The 13,379-nt window shown below is 38.6% G+C and overlaps 1 protein-coding gene and 1 non-coding gene across 2 annotated transcripts in view; both read left to right on the top strand.

Moving 5' to 3' along the window:
• Positions 1-1,741: 1,741 nt before the first annotated feature.
• KHDC4 (KH domain containing 4, pre-mRNA splicing factor) overlaps positions 1,742-13,379 on the top strand; it is a 28,323-nt gene continuing 16,685 nt past the window's right edge. Inside the window, exons 1-7 of the mRNA XM_054293510.1 lie at positions 1,742-1,791; positions 1,870-2,110; positions 3,775-3,903; positions 6,235-6,314; positions 6,974-7,026; positions 8,786-8,949; positions 11,331-11,542. Of these exons, the coding sequence (XP_054149485.1) occupies positions 1,745-1,791; positions 1,870-2,110; positions 3,775-3,903; positions 6,235-6,314; positions 6,974-7,026; positions 8,786-8,949; positions 11,331-11,542 (926 nt within the window). The 5' untranslated portion in view covers positions 1,742-1,744. The remainder of the gene's footprint in view (positions 1,792-1,869; positions 2,111-3,774; positions 3,904-6,234; positions 6,315-6,973; positions 7,027-8,785; positions 8,950-11,330; positions 11,543-13,379) is intronic.
• LOC128948746 (small Cajal body-specific RNA 4) lies at positions 9,104-9,232 on the top strand. The gene has a single exon (XR_008484155.1). It is a non-coding gene; the product is annotated as a small Cajal body-specific RNA 4 (non-coding RNA).

Below are 13,379 nucleotides of genomic sequence, written 5' to 3'. Positions count from 1 at the left end.
CACCCTAAAAGCGTTGTCCGAACGTTTCTGGAGGTCTGGCAGCTTTGGGTCAGCGCCATCACCCTCTGGGGGAAGAACCTTTCCTGATAATCCAATTTAAACCTCGCTGACGCAGCTCCAGCCATTCCCTCACACCTTATAATATTGGCTTTTCGCAAATATTCAAATGGATTCTGTATGTGTGATGTTAAAGTAACTTTGTTATAAAGGTATGGGTTTTATTTTTGCCTTGGGATAAAATGGCACACAGTGTGTCCAAACTCCAGCTGGACCAAAACAAAGTAACATATTTAGGCTTCATATTGGGGAAACGGCATAATCCTGGGGATAACACACGTAGGAATAATTAATAATAAAAAAGGACCCCTTTAGGACACAGTTTTTATTTAAGGCTGTGAATTTGAATGAAGTTTTGTGCAATGGGTGGATGATTTGTTGTTAACAAGCAGTGATAAGAATGCCTTTACATTACACACTGTAATTTCTGTATTGCCCTGGGCTAAAATGGCATCCAAACTCCATCTGGGCCAAAACAAAGTTACATATTCACACTTAATTTTGGGAAAACAGCATAATCCTTGGGATAATACACGTGGGAATAATAAAGGAGGTGATCTTTGGGCTCCTTTTAGACATTTTAATTTCTGTATTGCCTTGGGATAAAATGGCACATGGCGTGTCCAAACTCCAGCTGGGCCAAAACAAAGTTACATATTGTTATAAATTACAAGCTTGACTAGGCCAATATTCAAGCAGCAATCAATTTATTAATTAATATGGTAAAGTATGGGCAACACAGTGTTGGGTACAGTGGGGGAAGTTTTTCCCTCCAACTGCACACCCATAGTTGAGGGTTACAGGTATTTATAGGGGTACTCATCAGCTTTCTCAGCAGTTTCTATTCCCAATTTTTACATCACAATTCTATACACTATTGTGATTTAGTTTTTAATTTAATCCTTGAGTTGATGTTCATCTTCCTTTCTCAAGCTGCTTTTCAGTTTTGTTAAGGCGTGAGATAAGCATGTTTCATTTTTATATATTCTAAAGCTATAGTTTCAAAGATTCTTACTACAAGCAATATTCTAAAATTATACTTCAAAAGGTTAATATTGCAAAATTCTTTAAGGCTGAACTACAAGCAGAAAGTTCCTGTCAAAAAGCAACATCCTTAACACTTTAATTCAAATGCTCCTAAATCAACTTAGGAGCATTTAATTAAATGTAAAGGTTAACCTTCAGTAACTTTACCTTTAGTAAGGTTTAGTAACTTAACGTTTAGTAACATTACCTTTAGTAAAGGTTAACATTTAGTAAAATGCATAAAGGTTAATTGTGAGCAAAAGATAGGTTCAAAGCCCTTTTTCCATGTTTTACTTTCCTCAGTAATTTATTAGAATTCGTCTTTATAACTGTCCCATGGTCGGTCTCCACACATATCACAATCGCAAATACACACCTTGCCTGTATGTACCTGACACGAAACACAGCTTTGTATTTCACAATATTTATGCTTAATTTTGGGGAAATGACACAATCCTTGGCATAGCACACATGGAAACAACAGCGGGGCTGATCCGGGTGATCTTTGTGCTCCTTTCCCTCACAACCCCCGGCCCGCAGGGCCATGTCCGTCCCCATGGCAGCGACCGGAAGTGGCCGCGCCGTCTCCATGGCAACGGGCGGAAGCGGCGACGCGCGGCGGGCGCGGAGCCGGAAGTGACGCCCGGCAGCCGTGGCGGCCATGTCGGCGGGCAGCGGAGCGCAGCGGGACGCGGGGGCCACGGGCGGGTGAGGCGCGGCCGTGGCGGCTCGGGCGGCCCCGGTGCCGCTCGGAGCAGCGCCTCACGCTCCCTCTGTGTTTTCCAGGCGCCGCAGCAAGTGGGATCAGCCCGGCCCGGCTCCTAATTTCCTCCTCCCCGGCACGGCGCCGCTGCCCGGGCGGCCGTTCCCCGGTGGGGGCGGCGATGGCGGCGCCGCCGTGGCCGGGTCCGAGAGCTCCGCGGCGCCCTCGGGAGCGCTGGATGCGGCCGCGGCCGTGGCGGCGAAGATCAACGCGATGCTGATGGCCAAAGGGAAGCTGAAGCCGGCGCCCAGCACGGCGGACAAGGTGGGTGGTTCGGTGGGCGCGGGGGTGGTTCAGCAAATTGCCATAAAAATAGTCAGAAATAATTTAAAAAATACTTTTCCATCCTAACAATAAGCAGTGCATGGCTGTGAGGTCAGATTTTACCAAAGCCACCTGTAGGGAGGTGAAAAAGTTTTTTTATTTCTCAAAAACGTAGAATATTCTGAGTCGTGAGGGAGGCACGAGGATTTTTGCAGAGAGCAGAGCTGATGGAAAAACTCAGCGTGAAACAACTGCTTTAAAATATGGGACCAAATTATTTTAGTGCCTGAAGAAATTACAGTATGAGCTGTAATTCCAAGTCCTAACCAGCTTATTCAGCTTTTGCTGAGCCCTGCCCTGAGCTTGGCTGACCCTGATGAGCTCAGGCAGCTGGACTGGAGTGTTCCTCTTAAATAATCTTTTTTATTCTAAGTAAAGTGGGACTTCAAGCTTCCAGTCACAGCCTTGTCTTGCTTTTCTGCCTGTGCTAGAGCCAAGTTTAGAAGCTGTTTCAAATTTCATGGAGCCACAGCTTGGTTTGGGTTGGAAGAGACCTTAGAGCTGATCCTGTCCCACCCCTGCCGTGGGCAGGGACGCCTTCCACCATGAAAGGGGTGAACTAGAAGGATGTTATTTTATAAATATGTGCTAAAGATAAATCCAGTTTTTATCTGGATTTATTTGGGCTGATCGAGCAGAAATTCCAATGTGCTTTCCTGTGCAATCTGTAAAGATTTTTTCAATGAGTAATCTATAAAGATTTTGCCTTTAACAACTAAAAGGGGTGAAGAAGAAGGATGTTATTCCATGAATATGTGGTGAAGATAAATCCGGTTTTTATCTGGATTTATTTGGGCAGATCCAGCAGAAATTCCAATGTGCTTTCCTGTGCAATCTGTAAAGATTTTTTCAATGTGGAATCTGTAAAGATTTACCTTTAACAACTGAAAGGGGTGAACAAGAAGGATGTTATTTTATTAATATGTGCTAAAGATAAAGCCAGTGTGTTTATTTGGGCTGTGAGGAGGCAGATCCAGCAGAAATTCCAATGTTCTTTCCATTAATCTCTGTAAAGATTTTGCCTTCAACAACTAAAAGGGGTGAACAAGAAGGATGTTATTCATGTTATTTTATGAATATGTGCTGAAGATAAATCCAGTTTTTATCTGGATTTATTTGGGCAGATCCAGCAGAAATTCCAATGTGCTTTCCTGTGCAATCTGTGAGGATTTTTTCAATGTGCAATCTGTAAAGATTTTGCCTTTAACAACTTAAAGGAGTGAACAAGAAGGATGTTATTCATGTTATTCCATGAATATGTGTTGAAGATAAATCCAGTTTTTTCTGGATTTATTTGGGCAGATCCAGCAGAAATTCCAGTGTGCTTTCCATTAATCTCTGTAAAGATTTTGCCTTCAACAACTAAAAGGGGTGGACAAGAATAATATGTGCTAAAGATAAATCCAGTGTGTTTATTTGGGCTGTGAGGAGGCAGATCCAGCAGAAATTCCAATGTGCTTTCCTGTGCAATCTGTAAAGATTTTTTTCAATGTGCAATCTGTAAAGATTTTGCCTTCAACAACTAAAAGGAGTGAACCAGAAGGATGTTTACCTCTCAAATTTGTTTGTGCTTTTATTTTCCACTTTTGCAACTCTCTTTGAAGCTGCAGGCTCTGGGCAAAGGTCCAGCCACGAGTAAAAGCAAAGATGACCTTGTGGTGGCCGAGGTGGAGATCAATGATGTGCCCCTGACGTGCAGGAACCTGCTGACCAGGGGCCAGACCCAGGACGAGGTATGTCCCACACCCCCAGTGTCACATTTGGATTTGCTGAAAAATCCTCTTTGCCCAGGATTTCTCTTAGAAAAAAAGGAAAACAAAATTACCTCATTTATTTTTCCTGTTTTGCTGCTTTGGAATGTGGTTGGAGATTGTTTATCCAACAGGTGAATTGTTTTTATTGAATGGCCAATCATGGTCAGTGTTGGGACTCTGAGGAGAGTTTTTCATTATTCTTATCATTATTATTATTTTTCATTATTATTATTTTTCATTATTATCTTTTAGCCTTCTGTCTGTGTCCTTTCTCTAGTCTTTAGTATAGCTTTAGTATAGTAAAATGCAATATAATGCAATGCATGATATATGATATACCATGTATTATATATAATGTAATATAATGTAATATAATGTAATATAGCATAATATAATGTAATATAGCATAATATAATGTAATATAATATTATATAATGTAATATAGTATAATATAATGTAATATAGTATAATATAATGTAATATAATATTATATAATGTAATATAATATATATATGATATATAATAGATGATATGGTATGATATAATATGTTATGATAAAATGTGATATAATTAATACAATATGTTATGTTATAATAGGTTATAATCTGTCATGTTATAGCATAGTATAATATGTTCAAATATGTTATAATATGATATGACATAATATATAAGATATATAGTTTAATATGTGATTTAATATACAATTTAATATATAATATGTTATGATATAGTATAATATATAATATAATATAGAATATAATATCCATAAAATATAAGGTAATCTATATGTAATATAATATATAAGATTATATAATATATAGTGTTATATAATATAATATATAATATAATATTGTATAGTACATAATGTATAATATAATATAGTATAATATATAGTATTATATGATATATAAGATAATATATAATGTAGAATATAGAATAATGTAATATGTAGTATTATTTTATATTTAAGATAATATATAATATATAATGATGTGATATAGTATACAATACTATATTATAATATAAACTATAATATAAAGTATAATATATAGTAATATATACTATACAATGTATAATATATTATTCTGTGATATGATATTATATACTATATAATATATAGTATATAATGTATAGTATAGTATAATATAATATATGATATATAATATGTAATATGATGTGGTATAGTATGCAATACAATATATAATATTATATTGTATAATATAATATAATATAATATACTATAATATAATATAATATCCTTCTAAGAACAGGGAGTCAGATTCATCATTTCCTCCCTTCATCAGGGGACCCAAAAAACCCCTGAACCCCTCACCCCAAAACCCCTCACTCCAATCCCTCACCCCAAAACCCCTCACCCCAAAACCCCTCACCCCAAATCCCTCACCCCAAAACCCCTCACCCCAAAACCCCTCACCCCAAATCCCTCACCCCAAAACCCCTCACCCCAAACCCCTCACCCCAAAACCCCTCACTCCAATCCCTGACCCCAGCAGCTGTGCTGCCTTGGCAGGGAACTCTGGGCTTACATAACCCTGGCCACCTTTCACCTTGTTCCTGAGCAGATAAATGAAATAAACTCGCTGTGAACTCTGCTCAGGGCTGGTTTCTTTCTAGGAAACTCGTGTTTTCCAAAGGGCTTTGTTGGTTTGTTCAGTAAATTGTTGTGTTGGTGCCTCAGGGTTTAGGTTTTATGGTTTTCAGGCTCTGTGCTGTTTTAGTGTGTGGGTCTGGGTTCATATCAGGGCATGGTGAGCTCTGCACAGAGCAGGGAGACAAAACAATTCCTGCTCCAGCTGGGACCGAGGACAAACAATCCAAATCTCAGCCCCAAGAGCACAAACAACGTGGGCTGAGGAGAGAAAAACAAGAAAAATGGGAATTCATGGGCTGGAGCTGTAATTAGACAATTAACTCCAATATAGTAATATTACAATATTAACAAAACTTATAAAAGTCATCCATTTTTGTGACCATTTTGGTTCATCTTGGGTGTAGCCCTGGCTTTCCACACCTGGCTGGGCTCTGGTGCTTCTCAAGGTGCATCTATTGAGGCATTTTAATAAATCCCTGCTTTATTAATTAACTCTGCTCTAAATCAGCCTTCACAAGGCATCATTATGACTTCAGAGCCAGCACTTTATTAACAATTTCTGGGGGTTTTTACAAGAACATTGTTTATGTTTTGGCATTCTGAGTGTGCCTGGTTTGTTGCTGGCAGGTGTTTCACTGCTTTTTGTACATTTTTTGTTGTTGGCAGGTGTTTCACTGGGTTTTGTACATTTTTTGCAGATCAGTCGTCTGAGTGGAGCAGCTGTCTCCACTCGAGGGAGGTTCATGACTGCAGAAGAGAAAGCCAAAGTGGGACCTGGGTTTGTATTTTTTTTTTTTTTTTTTTTTTTTTTTGTTTTTGGAGGTTCTGCTTCTTTTCTCTGAGGTGACAAAGTGCTGGGGTTTTATTTAGTTGGTTTTCCTATAAATTTGCCATTCTGATGGTGCTGGGCTGAAATTACCACCCCAACCATGACCCTGACAGATCATACTGTGCTCAACTTCTCCCCACAGAACATTACAACTTCCCAAGAAATACAAATTTATTGCTGCTTTTATTTAGTGACCCATTTATGGGCAAGCTAATTAAATTTTCAGTGCTGTAATTTTCTGAATCATCATCAAGTCCTCAGTCAGATTTTCAGTGCAGAGCTTTTCTTCCTGAGCACTTCAGCTTCTCCCCGCAGAACATTACAACTTCCCAAATACAAATTTCTTGCTGTTTTTATTTAGTGACCCATTTATGGATTAATTAAAGTTTTTAGTGCTGTAATTTTCTGAATCATCATCAACTCCTCAATCAGATTTTCAGTGCAGAGCTTTTCTTCCTGAGCACTGTGATACTCAAGGAATTTGTGTTTTGTTATCTGGAGGGCATTTCAGATTTTTATGGAAGACTTTCTGGTAATATAATTAGATTTGGTTCATTGTTATTGTGTTTTCTGTGGGTTTAATTGAATATTTGACTTTTTCCTTCCAGAGATCGTCCTTTGTATCTTCATGTTCAGGGTCAGACACGGGAGTTGGTTGACAGTGAGTACAAAATATTCTGGTTTTTCTCTCCCTGTTTGTGATAAAGGGTTGGATTTGGGTTATAAACACCTTGGTGGTGATAACAGATTCCATTCACACACTGATACCGAGATCCCTGCTCAGAAATCCCTGAGGTGGCACAGACTGCATTCATCAGGAAATGAAAATTTTGGATGGATTACAAGGAAGGTGGGGGGAGTGAGCAGGTACAGCTCTTATCTCACTGATAACACACCCAGGTCCATGGGAACAGGGGTGTGACAGATCTGTCAGGAGGGACCACAGAGGGTCACATCTGGTGCCACCACCCTGCTCTGACAGGGACACCCCAGGGCTCAGGATGGGGACAGGTGGGTCTGGGGTCCCCAAACAGGGACACCCCAGGGCTCAGGGCTGCTCCAGGTGGGTCTGGGGTCCCCAAACAGGGACACCCCAGGGCTCAGGGCTGCTCCAGGTGGGTCTGGGGTCCCCAAACAGGGACACCCCAGGGCTCAGGGCTGCTCCAGGTGCCTCTGGGGTCCCCAAACAGGGACACCCCAGGGCTCAGGGCTGCTCCAGGTGGGTCTGGGGTCCCCAAACAGGGACACCCCAGGGCTCAGGGCTGCTCCAGGTGCCTCTGGGATCCCCAGGCACGGAGCCCCCACAGCCTCTCTGGGCTCTGCTCAGGGCTGGGCACTGCCCAGGGCAGCAGTTCTGCCTCCTGGGCAGGGGCAGCTCCTGGGCTCAGGCCCTGCCCGTGGCTCTGGGGCCATTGCTGGGCCTGGAGCAGAGCCTGGGGCTGCTCTGACCTCTGCGCACTGGGATGGACTGGGACAGACTGGGATAGACACTGGGACAGACTGGGACAGACACTGGGACAGACTGGGAGAGGCACAGGGACAGACTGGGATGGACTGGGACAGACTGGGACAGACAGGGAAACTCAGGTACATTCAGAGACACCCAGGGACACACCCAGGACACCTGGGGACAGCCAGGGACACTCAGGAACACCCTGGGACACTCAGGAACACCGAGGGACAGACTGGGACACCTGGGGACACTCAGAGACTGTCAGGGACACCCACAGGGACACCTGGGTACAGCCAGGGACAGCCAGGGTCAGACTGGGACACCCAGGAACACTCAGAAACACACTGGCACACCCAGGGACATTCAGGGACACCCGGGACAGACAGGGACTTACAGGGACACCCAGGGATTTACAGGGACACTCAGAGACACCCAGGGACAGACTGGGAACACCCAGGGACAGACAGGATCACACAGGGACACCCAGGGACTTACAGGGACATTCAGAGACACCCAGGGACTTACAGGGACATACAGGGACACTCAGAGGCACCCAGAGACAGACAGGGACATTCAGAGACACCCATGGACACCCGGGAACACCCAGGGACAGACTGGGACACCCAGGGACAGACAGGGACACCTGGGAACACCCAGGAACAGATTGGGACACTCAGAGACACTCAGGGACATCTGGGGACACCCAGAGACACCCAGGCACACCCAGGGCTGAGGTCCCTCTCCCTGGGGCTCCTCTCCAGGCTGAGCAGCCCCAGCTCCCTCAGCCTCTCCTGGGCAGGGACCCTCCAGGCCCTTCAGGATCCTCTGTGATCCCACCCAGGGATGCAAACCCCGGGCCCCACTGGGAGATGCAATCCCATCACAGAATGTGCAAAACAACCCCGTGATGTCACGGTTCTTACCCTGTGCTGCTGAATCAGAATGAATTTTGTGTTCTCTGCCCCAGGAGCTGTGAACAGAATCAAAGAGATCATCACCAATGGGGTGGTGAAGGCAGCCACGGGCTCCAGCCCCACGTTCAACGGGGCCACAGTCACTGTTTATCACCAGCCAGCCCCCATCGCTCAGATCACTCCGGCTGTTGGCCAAAAACCTCCGTTCCAGTCAGGGGTGAGTGAACTTTATCGCCTGTCACTGCTTACGACATTTCCCTTTTACAAAGGAGACGTGTCACGTGTTGTTTATTCCAAATAATTAACAAAAATCACAGCGCAAAAGCTGAAAAACCGCCCCAAAAAAATCACCCTCAGCTTGTGGTGTGAAATGTGGAGGACTAACAAGGCTGAGTCTGGAGAGCGAGACTCAGCTGACAGTGGCCTCCTAAAGGAAAAGGGATGGAGAGAGCAGTCCTGCCTGCAGCAAAGCCCAGGGCTCACTGTGCCGTCTGACACTGACCCCCTCTGTCTGTCTGTCCTCACTGAAATGAAAATGAAAATGAAAATTTTGCTGTTCATTTCCACATGCATTATGTACAGCACAAGCTGTGTGCTGAGAAAAGCCTGCAGAAGGTGTTTAATTTGAAATATAAGGCAATTTTTACATCTGCCACTGAACCCTTCTGTCTGCCCTCAGTGAAATTAAATTAAAAAATTTAAATTTTGCTGTTCATTTCCAGTTGCATTATGTCCAGGAGAAGTTGTGTGCTGATAAAAACCTGCAGAAAGTGTTTACATTGAAATAGAAATCAATTTTTTGAATTGACATTGAATTTTGAATTTACATTGAAATATAAGTCAATATTATGAACTGATGTTTTTGCATCTGACACTGAACCCTTCTGTCTGCCCTCACTGAAATTAGAATAAAATATTAAAATTTTGCTGTTCATTTGCAGATGCATTATGTCCAGGACAAGCTGTTTGCAGATAAAAGCGTGCAGAAAGTGTTTAATTTGAAATATAAGGCAATTTTTACATCTGACACTGAACCCTTCTGTCTGCCCTCAGCGAAATTAAAATAAAAAATTTAAATTTTGCTGTTCATTTCCAGTTGCATTATGTCCAGGACAAGTTGTTTGTGATAAAAGTCTGCAGAAGGTGTTTATATTGAAATAGAAATCAATTTTTTGAATTGACATTGAAATATAAGTCAATATTATGAACTGGTGTTTTTGCATCTGACACTGAACCCTTCTGTCTGCCCTCAGTGAAATTAAATTAAAAAATTTAAATTTTGCTGTTTTTTACAGATGCGTTATGTCCAGGACAAGTTGTGTGCTGATAAAAACCTGCAGAAGGTGTTTATATTGAAATAGAAACCAGTTTTTTGAATTGACATTGAATTTTGAATTTACATTGAAATATAAGTCAATATTATGAACTGATATTTTTCTATCTGACACTGAACCCTTCTGTCTGCCCTCAGTGAAATTAAAATATTAAAATTTTGCTGTTAATTTACAGATGCATTATGCCCAGGACAAGCTGTTTGCTGATAAAAGCCTGCAGTAGGTGTTTACATTGTAAATCGAAATCAATTTTTACTGATATTTTTGTATCTGCCACTGAACCCTTCTGCTGTCCCAGCAATGGGATGTCTGCCCTCAGTGAAATTAAATTAAAATATTAAAATTTTGCTGTTCATTTCCAGTTGTATTATGTCCAGGACAAGCTGTTTGCTGACAGAACCCTGCAGAAGGTGTTTAATTTGAAATATAAGGCAATTTTTACATCTGACACTGAACCCTTCTGTCTGCCCTCAGTGAAATTAAATTAAAAAATTTAAATTTTGCTGTTCATTTCCAGTTGCATTATGTCCAGGACAAGTTGTTTGTGATAAAAGTCTGCAGAAGGTGTTTATATTGAAATAGAAATCAATTTTTTGAATTGACATTGAAATATAAGTCAATATTATGAACTGGTGTTTTTGCATCTGACACTGAACCCTTCTGTCTGCCCTCAGTGAAATTAAAAATAAAATATTAAAATTTTCCTGTTTTTTACAGATGCATTATGTCCAGGACAAGTTGTTTGCTGAGAAAAGCCTGCAGAAGGTGTTTACATTGAAATAGAAATCAATTTTTACTTATTTCAGTGTTTACATTGAAATAGAAATCAATTTTTACTGATACTTTTGTATCTGCCACTGAACCCTTCTGCTGTCCCAGCAATGGGATGTCTGCCCTCAGTGAAATTAAAATTAAAATATTAAAATTTTGCTGTTCATTTCCAGTTGCATTATGTCCAGGACAAGCTGTTTGCTGACAGAACCCTGCAGAAGGTGTTTAATTTGAAATATAAGGCAATTTTTACATCTGCCACTGAACCCTTCTGTCTGCCCTCAGTGAAATTAAATTAAAAAATTTAAATTTTGCTGTTTTTTACAGATGCATTATGCCCAGGACAAGCTGTTTGCTGATAAAAGCCTGCAGAAGGTGTTTACATTGAAATCGAAATCAATTTTTACTGATATTTTTGGATCTGCCACTGAACCCTTCAGTCTGCCCTCGGTGAAATTAAATTAAAAAATGACAATTTTGCTGTTTTTTGCAGATGCATTACGTGCAGGACAAGCTGTTTGTGGGGCTGGAACACGCTGTGCCCACTTTCAATGTCAAGGAGAAGGTGGAGGGGCCCGGCTGCTCCTACCTGCAGCACATCCAGATCGAAACTGGGGCCAAAGTTTTCCTGCGAGGGAAAGGCTCGGGGTGCATCGAGCCGGCGTCGGGCAGAGAGGCCTTTGAACCCATGTACATCTACATCAGGTGTGGGCAGTCAAAAAAAAATCCCATTAAAAATCAATTTATAAAAAAAAATCCCATTAAAATCCATTAAAAAAAAAAAAAAAATCCCATTAAAATCCATTTTTCAAAAAAATCCCATTAAAAAAATCTATTTTAGAAAAATCCCATTAAAATGCATTAAAAAAATCCCATAAAAATCCATCTATGAAAAAAATCCCATTAAAAAATCCATCTATGAAAAAATCCCATTAAAATCCATTTAAAAAAAATCCCATTAAAATCCATTAAAAAATCCCATTAAAATCCATTAAAAAAAATCCCATTAGAATCCATTTAAAAAATCCCATTAAAAATCAATTTATAAAAAAATTCCATTAAAATCCATTTTAAAAAATCCCATTAAAATGCATTAAAAAAATCCCATAAAAATCCATTTAAAAGTCCCATAAAAATACATTTTAAATATCCATTTTTTTAAAAATCAATTAAAAAAAATCCTGTAAAAATCAAATTAAAAAAAAATCCCATTAAAATGCATTAAAAAAATCCCATAAAAATCCATTTAAAAGTCCCATAAAAATCCATTTAAAAGTCCCATAAAAATGCATTTTAAATATCCATTTTTTTAAAAATCAATTAAAAAAAATCCTGTAAAAATCAAATTAAAAAAAAAATCCCATTAAAGTCCATTTAAAAAATCCCATTAAAAATCCATTTATAAAAAAATCCCATAAAAATCAGTTTATAAAAAAATCCCGTTAAAAATCCGTTTATTAAAAAATCCCATTAAAATCTATTTATAAAAAAATCCCATTAAAAATCCACTTATAAAAAAATCCCATAAAAATCCATTTTAAATATCCATTTTTTTAAAATCAATTTTAAAAAATCCCATAAAAATCAAATTTTAAAAAAATCCCATAAAAATCAAATTTAAAAAAATTCCATTAAAAATCCATTTTAAAAAATCCCATAAAAATCAAATTTAAAAAATCCCATTAAAATAAAATTTAAAAAAATCCCATTAAAATCAAATTTTAAAAAATTCCATTAAAACTCCATTTATAAAATAATCCCATTAAAAATCCATTTATAAAAAATCCCATAAAAATCAGTTTATAAAAAAATCCCATTAAAAATCCATTTATAAAAAAATCCCATTAAAAATCCATTAAAAAATCCCATTAAAATCCATTAAAAAGTCCTATTAAAAATCAATTTATAAAAAAATTCCATTAAAATCCATTAAAAAAAATCCTATTAAAATGCATTAAAAAAAATCCCATAAAAATCCATTTAAAAGTCCCATAAAAATCCATTTAAAAGTCCCATAAAAATACATTTTAAATATCCATTTTTTAAAAATCCCATAAAAATAAATTTAAAAAATCCCATAAAAATCTATTTAAAAAAAAATCCCATAAAAATCAAATTTTAAAAAATTCCATAAAAATCAAATCTAAAAAATCCCATTAAAATCAAATTTTAAAAAATCCCATTAAAATCAAATTTTAAAAAATTCCATTAAAAATCCATTTATAAAATAATCCCATTAAAAATCCATTTATAAAAAATCCCATAAAAATCAGTTTATAAAAAAATCCCATTAAAAATCCGTTTATAAAAAAATCCCATTAAAATCCATTTATAAAAAAATCCCATAAAAATCCAGTTAAAAGTCCCATAAAAATACATTTTAAATATCCATTTTTTAAAAAATCCCATAAAAATCAATTTTAAAAAATTCATTAAAAATCCATTTAAAAAATCCCATAAAAATCCATTTAAAAAATCCCATAAAATCCATTTTAAAAAATCCCATAAAAATCCATTAAAAATCCCAATAAAATCAATTTAT

The sequence above is a fragment of the Melozone crissalis genome, unplaced genomic scaffold, assembly GCF_028551555.1.
Source record: "Melozone crissalis strain CALT ecotype California unplaced genomic scaffold, PUWL_Pcris_2 ptg000153l_1, whole genome shotgun sequence".
Taxonomy (NCBI): domain Eukaryota; kingdom Metazoa; phylum Chordata; class Aves; order Passeriformes; family Passerellidae; genus Melozone; species Melozone crissalis.
This window is presented reverse-complemented; position numbering and strand designations above follow the sequence as displayed.